This window comes from Ailuropoda melanoleuca, chromosome 11 (genome assembly GCF_002007445.2).
Source record: "Ailuropoda melanoleuca isolate Jingjing chromosome 11, ASM200744v2, whole genome shotgun sequence".
Lineage (NCBI taxonomy): Eukaryota > Metazoa > Chordata > Mammalia > Carnivora > Ursidae > Ailuropoda > Ailuropoda melanoleuca.
The window spans coordinates 13198764-13209793 of record NC_048228.1 but is presented as its reverse complement, the minus strand read 5'-3'; the positions used below and the strand labels follow the sequence as shown (position 1 = coordinate 13209793).

The following is an 11030-nucleotide window of genomic DNA, read 5'->3' as shown; positions in this document are numbered from 1 at the left end:
CATCCATCCATCCATCCATCCATCCATCCACCCACTTACCTACACTCATCCATTCATTATCCATCTATCCATCCACCCACCCTCTCATCCATTCATCATTTCATATCATTCATTCATCCACCCATCTAGCCATTTTCCATCCATCCATACATCCATCCATCACGAACCTATCCATAAACCTACTATTCCACTCACCCACACATTCATTCATCTGCTCTATACATGCAGTTCTTTATTGTACACTTAATCTGTGTCAATTACTATGCAGGGCAATGTAGGGGATACAACGATGAATAATGACAGTAGTTTATATTTACTGAGTACTTACTCTGTCTGTCACTATGCTAAGCACTTTGTATGTATTTGCCTTATTTAATATCTTAACAACAGCCCAGAAAAGTATGAATTAATTATTAAACAGGTGCTTACTAAGTAACACGTTAGGGACTGTTCTGAGCCTTGCACCCTGTGAACAAGGCAGGTAGAGACCCTGCCCACACAGACTTTAAATTCCAGTGGGGGATCCAGAGAATAAAAAAACACATAATATACCTGTAGGTTGAGATGAATGTGATAGCAGAAAATAAAGCAAGTCAAGGAGTTGATGGGGCCAGGAAGAAGAAGCTATTTGAGATACGGTGTTCAAGGAAAGCCCTTCAGAGCAGAGGGCTTGAGACTATCTGGGGCAAGATTATTCTAGGTGGAAAGGAAAGCCAGTGCAGTGTCACAGAGGTGGGCCAGAGCTGGGCGTATTCACAGAAGAGTGACGAGGACCCTGTGGCTGGAACAGATGGAACAGAGGGGAGTGATGGGTGAACACCGCTGAGATTTGGTTATTAGGTTTTAAATCTAATGGCAGACTTACAGGGAAATACACTCTTCTTAAGAACACGGTGTGATGAATCTTAATGTGAACACCTATGTAACCACCATCCCAAACTCTAGAACATTCCCATCTCTCCAGAAGGTTCCTTCATGCCTCCTTCCATCCTCCATAATTAAACACTGTTCTGATTTCTATCACCAGAGATTTTATGTTCTAGAAATTTATTACAAAAATGGAATCATGCAATATGTACTTTGCTGTCTGGCTTGTCTCACTCGGGATAATGTTTTTGGGTTCTGTCCCCATTGTTGCACATAACAGGGGTTCATTTGTATTGACGAGAAGCAGTTCATGGTACAAATATACCACAGATTTGTTCACCCATCTTCCTAATTATGGACATTTGGTTTACTTCTAGTTTTTATGGTTGCTATTGTGATGAATAAAGCAGCTACGAACATTCACGTCCACATCTTTGGGGCCCTACGTTTCCATTTTTCTTGGGTAAACACTTAGGAGTGAAACTATTGGGTCATAAAGTGGAGGTGTTTTTATCTTGGGGAACAACTGCTAAGAGTCCACTCCCAGCAGCAACGTGTGAAGGTTCTGGCTGTTCTGCGTCCTTGTCGGCATTTGGTGTCACCGGTTTTTTCAATACTAGCCGTTCTAGTCGCTGTGAAATGGCATATCTCACGGAGGCCTTAGTCTTCATTGTCCTGGTGATTAATGATATTGTATACCTTTTAATATGCTTATTGGCCCTTTGTATGTGTTCTTTTTTTTTTAATTGAGTTGTCTTGTCAATACTGACCTGTAGTAGTTCTTTATATGTTCTGGATACAAGTCCTTTGTCATATTATCTGTCTTGAGAGTATTTTCTCTCTGCCTGCAATTTGCCTTTTCATGTTCCTAAAGGTGTCTTTTTATGAGCAGAAGCTCTGAATTTTGATTCAGGCTAATTTACCCATTTTCAATTTTTCATTGGGTGCCTTCTATGACCTTTTAAAGAAATCCTTGCCTACCTCAACGTCACAAAGCGATATTCCCATGTTTTGCTTTAAAAGCTTTATGTTGTTGGGTTTCACCTTTAGGCCTGTGATTCATCTCCCATTTTATTCTTGTGTGTATGCAAGGTAGGGGACTGGGGTCATTTTGTCCTTAAGCCTCTCCGGTTGTTCAGGGCTGTCTGTTAAAAAGACTTCTCTTTCCCCATTCATCAGCCTGGGGGCCTTCGTCCAAAATCAATGGACTCTCTCTACGTGGGTCTATTTCTGGACTCTATCCTGTTCTATCAATCTGTGTGTCTACCATTGGAGGGTCTGGGGTGGGCGTGTGTCTGTGTCATGATCTGATTTAGATTTTAAGTAGATCAATCAGGACGAAGAACAGGAAAGGACAAGACTGGGAGCAGAAAGACCAGTCTGGGGCCTACTGTAAGAATCCGGACGGGGACTGACGGTGCTTGGGTTGGGTGGTTGGACAGGAAACCGTGAAAGGAGGCAGACATGGGACAGATTCTAAGGTGGGGCTGCCAGGGCCTGATCCTGGCTTGCACGGGGGGGTATGAGAAAAGAGCAGGAAAAGCGGGTCACTCCAAGGGTTCTGGCTCCATGGATGGGAAGAATGTAGTTGCCACCTACTGAGATGGGTTCTGGGACCACCAGGCATGTCTTCTCGTGGGGAGTGCCATCAGAGCCGGGAAGGACGTCCCGGCAGAGGGAACGGCAAGGATCACAGGGAGACATGCTCTGATTTTACCGGCCTGACCTTCAAAGTCCCGATCAGATGGTTGGACTCTGTTTCCTGAGGTCATCTCCCCGCCCCTGCCGCTGACTCCCCACCGTGGCCAGAGTGCAGCGGGCCCTCCACTCCCTCGGGACCTCTCCAGCTCATAGGTCTCTGCATGGGTTATGCCTACTGGCTCCGAGTGTCCTCACCACAGCCCAGGAGAGCACAGCGGTGAAGAATGTGGGCCCGGGGTCAGACCCGACTGGGTGACCCTGGGGTCAGACCTGGCTGGGTGACCAAAGGGGAGGTACTCTAAGGCTGGCCCCCCTCACTTATGACATGGGAATGGGGACAACAGCTCTTACTGCCCCAGAGGCTCACTGCACAGGCGCAAGGAGAGCTTGTGAGGAAATCATCTGCATAGAGCCTGGCTCCTGGCATTTATGAGGTCCCAATTATTCGCTCCATTCAACAGGCCAGAAGACCAAGCAGGCGTTGGTGGTATAGTGGGAAGCATAGCTGCCTTCCAACAGGCCAGAAAACCAACGCTCAGGGACCTGAGGTCAGAGGTCACACCAACAGACAGCAGTCAAGGGTGGATGAGTAGAGCCCCCAGGGATTCCCATCCACCCAATTTGGTCCCTGCACCTTGGTGGCCCTGCTGTGTCCCCCACTCTCCACTTCCCTGGGGTGCACACACATGCCCGTGCATGCCCACTGCCCTTGCTCTGATGATGGGGGGTGCGGTGCCCGCCAACATGGCTCCAGTCAAGGGAACCAGCTGGGATCAGGGACAGGGCAGGCAAGTGCTTTAATCTGGCTTTAAGGTGGGAAGGGGGCGGGGCAGGCCCGTGACAGCACCCCCTCGTCACCGTCACCGTCACCGAGGTGTGAGATGTGAACTGTAAGCTCACCCCTCCAGCTGCTCTGAAGTCCTTGTCTGGTCTTTCTCGCTCTTGGTGGGGGTGGGACAGGGCACCATCCGAGGGAAGCCAATGCTTGGGCAAAGGGACGGGGGACAGCTTTCCTGGGGAATGCAGCTCCATGAAGGGGTGAGGCTGCTCAGCTTCCCAGCCTGGAGCAGACTGTATCTTGAGGACCGGGAGGTTCAAATTCGAGAAAGAACAGTGGAAAGTTCCGAGGGTCCAGAGAGAGCGGTAGGGGCGGGCTCTGGGTTGGCAAGGTCCCAGCACCTAGCACCGGGCCTGGCTGTAGGGACTGCTTGTGAAGTCTCTATGGAATGACAAGCGAAGAGTGCCCAGGGGGCAGTGGCCCACGACAGCGGATGCATGAGCAGACACAGTGAGGCTCAGAGTGAGATTCCGGGCCATACTGTCCACCTCTGAATCCTTGTCTGCTTAGCTTAAGCAATTACTGGTTCCACAAACTTCTCTGACTCTCTGTATTCTTATCCTGACTGACCAAACTCCCCTGACCTCTTGCGTTCCTGACCCTGTCCAGCGAACTCCCCCAACTTCCCCCCGTTGACCCGTCATGTTCCCCAATCCAGCTCAGCAAGCTTTCTAAAGAACCTGGGCTCTGGGGGCGCCTGGGGGGTCCGTCGGTGAAGCATCTTCCTTCGGCTCAGGTCACAATCCCAGGGTCCTGGGATCGAGCCCGGCGATGGGCTTCCTGCTCAGCGGGAAGCCTGCTTCTCTCTGTCCCACTGTCATCTCTCTCACTCATGCTCTCTCTCAAATAAATAAATACAAAATCTTAAACCCCAGCTCTGATCTTGGTGCCTGAGGCCCATTTGCTCCATCTCCTCCCCATGTCCACGGTGGCCAGCAACCCAAGGACCCCGCACCCAGGCTCCCCACCACCGAGCTCCGCAGGGGGGCCTGCAGCACGGCACCCACCAAGTCTTACCCAGCGTGACCTCTGCCTGCATGGGCATCGACAGCGCTGGGTGCTTGACCTCACAGCTGAAGAGGGCCTCATTGTCGATCTGGGGGTTCAGCGTCCAGGTGAGCAGGGCGCGTACCTCCACGGTGCCGTCACTGCCGGGGGCGTGGCTGTGGCGCAGGAAGTAGATGGGCTCGTTGCTGTGGACCCAGCGCGGGAACTCGCGGCTCACCACCGTCTCTGGGACGTTCTCGGTGGTGGGCTGGAAGAGGATGCTGGGGTCTGGGGTCAGGCTGCGGGCGGGGCGCTCTGTGTAGGGACGCCCGCCCCGGTTCTCGGCGTCCAGCAGGGACAGCGACCTCTGCATCTTGGTGTCGTCCAGGTCACGGTGCAGGAGGCTGCGGAAGGGCCTGCTGTCCTGGAGGGGGCCGGAGCTTGCAACCGGCGGCTCGGACAGGGGCACTGCCTCGATGGGTTCCCCATCGCGTTTGAAATAAACCTGAAATTGTAAGAAGGGTATGGGAGAGATTTTGTGGGAATGACCTTGACCTCCCCATGGCATCTGGGAGGGCCCGGCCACAGAATGCCAGTTCTTCCGGGGTCTCCCCCTCCTTCCGGATGGACTCCCCCTCCTTCCTTTCCCTCCAGCACCCCCAGCGCAAAGTCAGCTTGGGTCCACAGGGACACACAGCCCCTAGCAGCAGAGGCTGAGCCCGTCTCCGTCTTTTCCAGCAGGTGAGCCTCTCTGAGCCCGTTTCCTTGCTTATAAAGGGGAATAAGAGCACCTACTTCTCGGTCGGGGCTGCTGGATACTTAAATGACACGGTGTCCCGAAACAGGGGCCCGCAGCAGCCACCTGGGCTCCGAGGGCCTGCCCGTGCCCACCTGCGGACGACCCGTGGAAGAGGGCGAAGGTGGGTGGGCACCGGAGAGTCAGTGAGCCTTCGCAAGAAGAATGAAGAGGAAAGGATCTCCGCGTGTGGGCNTTCCAATGAAGAATCTCATATGCACATAACAACCTGCTTCGGATTTTTCTTTCTTTCTTTTTTTGAAAAGTGCTTCAAAAGCAGGTTTGTAATTTATAGCAAGGAATTCTTTTAAGTTCTGACGTCCCAGGCAAATGTAAGATGCCTGGAATGTGGGAAATTAAGGAGTGTGTGTGTGTGTGTGTGTGTGNGAGGGAGGGGTGGGGGTGGGAGAGGAGGAGGGGGACGAAATGTGGGACAGGGAGAATCTGTCAGTGTTTATAGCTCCAATGAAGAATCTCATATGCACATAACAACCTGCTTCGGATTTTTCTTTCTTTCTTTTTTTGAAAAGTGCTTCAAAAGCAGGTTTGTAATTTATAGCAAGGAATTCTTTTAAGTTCTGACGTCCCAGGCAAATGTAAGATGCCTGGAATGTGGGAAATTAAGGAGTGTGNGCAGGTTTGTAATTTATAGCAAGGAATTCTTTTAAGTTCTGACGTCCCAGGCAAATGTAAGATGCCTGGAATGTGGGAAATTAAGGATTGTGTGTGTGTGTGTGTGTGTGTGTGTGTGTTGAGATGTCTTTTACATCTGTACCTATATTCAACTACATAGATAGATGAAATTGAGTATTTTATTGCCGTATCTTAAAGGCAGGAGCAGACAGCGGCTGGGGGTGGGGAGTCTTCCTGCAGCCCCAAGGCTGTAAGAAAGCTTTGTGTCCTCTGGAAAAGAAGTTGTTCTTTGGAGAAAAAGACCAGCTTGTCTGATTAGAGGGAGGCCAGACCTCTTTTGGGTTCCAAAGGGGGAAACTCGGGGACCATATCCTGCTCTCACCAATCGCTGGGTTTGAAACTGCCTCTTTATCTGTCTCCTTGGAACTACAAGGTGGAGGTAGTTGGGCCTCACCAAAGGCTTGTCTCTGCACCCCTGCATACCGCCCCACCTGTGCCTGTGTGCACCTGCCTATCTCCCTGTATTGGGTCTCTCTGCACCTGTTCACTGCCCTGCCCTGAGAAGCTGAGTCTACCTGGGCCTAGGTCCTGGGGTGAAGTTGGCTGGGTCCCCAGGTCACCCCACTGCATCATGCCTGTGAGACAGTCTAGGTCTAGAATGCCCCGCCTCCCCACCTTGAACTCTAAATGCTCCCCATCCTCCACTCCAGCCCCTGATCCTAGTGACGTACGAAACTCGGAGGGGCAAGCGTTTTATACAATTCTCTTGGAGGAGGCCTTGAAAGCATGTAGCCCATGGTTTCCCAATATGGGTTCAGGGAACCCTAGGGGTTCCATACAGATGCTTCTGGGTCAATAAGGGCAACTTTCCCTTCCTTCACTTTCAAATGTTTTATACATAAGGCTTCATGTGTTTCATTGAGACCAAACAGGTCCTGTTGCTTCCAAAAAAAGCTCAACATTTTGGGGTGCCTGGGTGACTCAGTCCGCTGAGCATCTGACTCTTGATTTCGGCTCAGGTCAAGATCTCAGGGTCTTAAGATCAAGCTCCCTGTCGGGCTCTGCTCTCAGCAGGGAGTCTGCTTGGGATTCTCTCTCTCCCTCTGCCCTGCCCCTCCCCACACACTCATGCTCTCAATCTCTCTCTCCCAAATAAATAAATAAATATTTTTTCAAAAGCTGAAAATTTTAATATTGTCCACTCCCTAACCCCCTTGCAGAACCTGAGGACCAGGGGGGATCTTTCTGCTCAAAATCATTCGGTACGCGTGGCAGGGCAAGGGCTAGAACCCAGTTCTCCAGCTTAGTGTTCCCACTCCATGAAGTGACCATGACAATAACTTGTGAACTGGGCTGACAGACCTCGAAGCAGTTAGGGTGAGTCTGATACAGAGTTGGCCCAAACAGGGATTCTCTCTCTTTCTCTATCCTTTCTCCCTTCCCTCCCTCCACAGTGGACTTGGAGCTGGAGGCCATGAACGTGAGTCCCATGTCTATCAAGAACACTGTGGGTGAATCTGGACATGTCCCTTCCCCTCTCTGCGTCTCCTTTGTCTCCCTTCTGCTCAATAACTGGGGCAGGAGTGTGCTCGATGCTGGGCTCCCCTAAAGACCCACTGTGCAGTTCGGGGACTGCAGGGCCCAGAAGAAATGGGGCTGTCTGTGCTGGGATCTGGGGAGCAAGGCAGACACATGGACACCTGGGGGGTGGTCAGATGAGCAGACGAGGTCAGACCAGGGTGGATGGCGCAGAAGTTAACTTATGGAGGCCACACACTCTCTCCTTGATTCTGCAAAGTGGGCACCGTGGTGACCCCTGCAGCTGGACAAACCACAGAGAAGGGTGGTCTGGCAGGGGCTGAGGAGGGACTGGGCACTCCAGTGGTACTCACCATGGGTGCTGGTTTCCCTCCAGACACGATGCAGACCAGCGTGAAGTTCTGGGCTTGGTAGCGGCTGAAGGGGGCTGGCATGTCTGCGGCCACCACTTCGATGGAGGTGGGAGGAGCTACCAAGAGGGAAGCAAGACAGCGAGACAGGTTTAATGGAAGATTTGGGAAGAGTTCACTGACCACCTACGATGGGCCAAGTCCCATGCCAGGTGCTGGGAGCAGAAAGGGGAGGAAGTTGCTCGATTCCAGGCAGAGCCACCAGCATCAACTATAGTGAGAACGATGTCCCAGCTGGGCACACAGACGAGGGCTCTGCCTCATGGGGCTTACAGCCTGCTGGCGAAGGTGAGTATGGATGGAAACCATACAGTTAAAGGTGCAAAGTGCATCCGATACTGGGAGGTATAACAGGTGTAAAGGGGTCCCTGTCCAAGCCTGAGGAAGTGACACGGTGCTGTGACCTGAGGAAGCAAGAGCAGCTGGAGGACAAGTGTGGCAGGTGGAGAGAACAGCACATGCAAAGGTCTGCAGCATGTCAGCCCAGGGCAGGGGGTGGGGGGAGGCAGGCCGGGGGGGTGGCGATGCAAGGAGCTGGGGATCAGGGGACGTGGTGCCCAGGAGATGTGCAGGGTGTGGAACAGAGCAGCTGATGGTCGGTTAGCACTTGCAGTGGTGTGCTGGGGCCAGGTCCTACCAGCTCATGAGACCCAAATGTGCCATTTTCAGGACTGTGGTCAAGCAGTTGTTGAACTGCTGGTAGCCTGAAATCGGTCACAGCAGGTGTCTTTATACCACGGAAATTGGCCACCACTACAAATCAGGGCTATTTCTGTGTTTCCTTCTTCTCCCCCGCTCCCAGAGAGGAGGCTTCCCAGCACATCACTGGTTATGAGTTTTCTACTTTGTCCTGAGAGCAGTGGGGAGCCACTGAAGGCTTTTAGGCGGGGGCAGCGACATGATCTGAGTTGCATTTTGGAGACTGAAACACAGAGTGTGACTCAGGCTAGACAGGATGAGGGCAGCAGAGAGAGTAGATGACTTGGAGAGGCATTTAGGGCCAAGAGCTGCTGCTTTCCTTTCTTTCTGGAAGTTGGCTTATTTGGGCTGGTCCCACCTCCCACTGGCTCTGCTCTGCTCACTGGCCACCACTGGCCGGTGTGACAAAGCCAGAGCTCCTGGTCACTGTGGGGTGTTGGAAAGGACACAGACAGAGCCATTGGGAACTCCTGGGTCCAAATCCGAGCCATGTCACCACACCTTCCTGACCTTGGGCAAGTTACCAAAACCGTGAACCTGAGTTCTCCAATTTGCTAAATGGGAGTCAAACTGGGCAGCCGTATGTGAAGGATGGGCCAGGTACTGGATGTGAAAGAGCTCGGTGTACTGCAGGGATCTACTATTCTTTTGAGGCCCACTCTAATTTCCCCAGGCCCCTGTGTTCAGCCAGGACAGGAGCCAGAATCTGAGAACTTCACTTGGGAAAGACTGTCCCTTTTGACTTATCCAGTCTTGGGTCCAGTGCGGTGGGGGAGGTGGAGAGAGTGAATTGCTGTGGGTCTTTCCTTCCTGCAGGGGGTTTTCGCTCTAGTTAAGTTTAATTAAGTTCGGCAAACATTTCCTGACACCTACTTGGGGCTGGGCATGGCGCCAGGCGCCCACTGTAGGCGCCCAGTGATGAAACGCAGCAATGAGAAGCCCACAGGCTGGAGCTGGGGGCGGGGGGAGGGTGACAGCCGCCTGGCAACTCTATTTTAAGGTCTAGTGAAATGAAGCAAGGTATGAGCCATTCATTCATTCAGGCAGCCGCCACGTGCTGTGCTATTGGCAAGGGAAGCGGAATGAACAGGAAACAATGGGAGAACAATAGATGCAGAATTGTAATTAAGTATAAGATTGTAGGAAACAGATGGTAAGTAGGGTAGGAATTCGGAGAGGGGAAACATACACCGGAACACGTCCATTACCCAGAAGTCCCAGATTCTGCCATCTAACTTTTCTCGAACTCCAGCAAAACACCTGGGGCCGCACAGCAAGGGCCGATGATACCAGCACTTAGGAGCCAGGCGCTGTTCTAAGTCCTCAGCGTGGATGAACTCATTTCATCCTCCCCATCCGTCTAAGAGGTGGGTTTCTTTATCCCCATTTTACAGATGGCACACTTAAGAGGTGAAGGAAATCGCCCAGAGGGTCACAGAGTCAGGATTTGAACCCGAGTGCCCCGACTCTGACATGAAGCTGTGCCACCTCGGTCTTCGGAAAGAAGGAGCTCATACCGACCTCTAGCCCTCAGTATGCACGTCTGAGCCACCAGGAACCCTCGTTTCCTGGCACAGCTCAGCCTTCCTGGATGCCTTGTAAAGCAGATTCGCGGGAGCTCCCTGTGGGTGGCTACGTCAGTCGGCTACCCCAGTGCCGAAGGGACCGTGCCAGTTAGAGCCATAGTGTAACGCTCTGGGGCCGCTCGTGGGGGTGCGTGTGCAGGTGTGAGTACACCCTGCAGGAATCCGACAGGCTCAGAAAGGGCATGGGCACCTTCAATGTCACTCATTGTTTCTCACTTTCATCGAGACCCTTAGAACCTTCCTAATAGGACTGCTTTGAGGGGCAGACGACAGGATGATTACAAGTTATCTGACAATGCAGCGTAACGGTGTTTGCTATGATTGGCATCGCCGTTATCCGGAGGTCGTACTGGGCAGTGGTTAAAGGTCTGGGCTATATTGGGGCGCCTGGGTGGCTCAGTTGTTAAGCATCTGCCTTCAGCTCAGCACGCGATCCCAGAGTCCTGGGATCGAGCCCCATATCGGGCTCCTCCACTGGGAGCCTGCTTCTTCCTCTCCCACTCCCCCTGCCTGTGTTCCCTCTCTCTCTGTGTCAAATAAATAAATACAATCTTTAAAAAAAAAAAAAGTGTGGGCTATAAATCAGACTACCCAGAGTTCAAAGACCAGCTCTACCACTTACGGGCTGTGTGACCACGGGCAAGTGGTTTAACCTCTCTGAACCTCAATTTCCTTATCCGCAAAATGGGATTACAGGGTACCTGTGATGACTGGATGAAAGGTGTTGTGAAAGTGCACCCCATACATGTCAGTTGCACTTATTAGCCAGGGTTATTTACTAACGTTCTCTCTTGAGGCTCCTTGGCCCAGAGAATAAAAGGTCTCTGCCTTTGGGGCATTCACAGTTGAGTGAGAAGACCAGAAGACGCCCTGGACTGACACCTTCCAACATAGTCGTCAACTCACCCCATGTGGCCGTTGAGCACTTGAGATGTGGCTTTTTTGAGTTCCTCTGTGTAAGTGTAAAATACACA

The 11030-nt window shown here is 52.0% G+C and overlaps 1 protein-coding gene across 1 annotated transcript in view; it reads right to left on the bottom strand.

Annotated features, from left to right (window-relative positions):
* Window positions 1-11030, bottom strand: part of IGSF21 (immunoglobin superfamily member 21) — a 277720-nt gene that overhangs the window by 11954 nt on the left and 254736 nt on the right. The window contains exons 6-7 of the mRNA XM_019807625.2: window positions 7715-7830; window positions 4424-4898 (exon numbers count right to left, since the gene is read on the bottom strand). Coding sequence (XP_019663184.1) covers window positions 4424-4898; window positions 7715-7830 — 591 coding nt within the window. The remainder of the gene's footprint in view (window positions 1-4423; window positions 4899-7714; window positions 7831-11030) is intronic.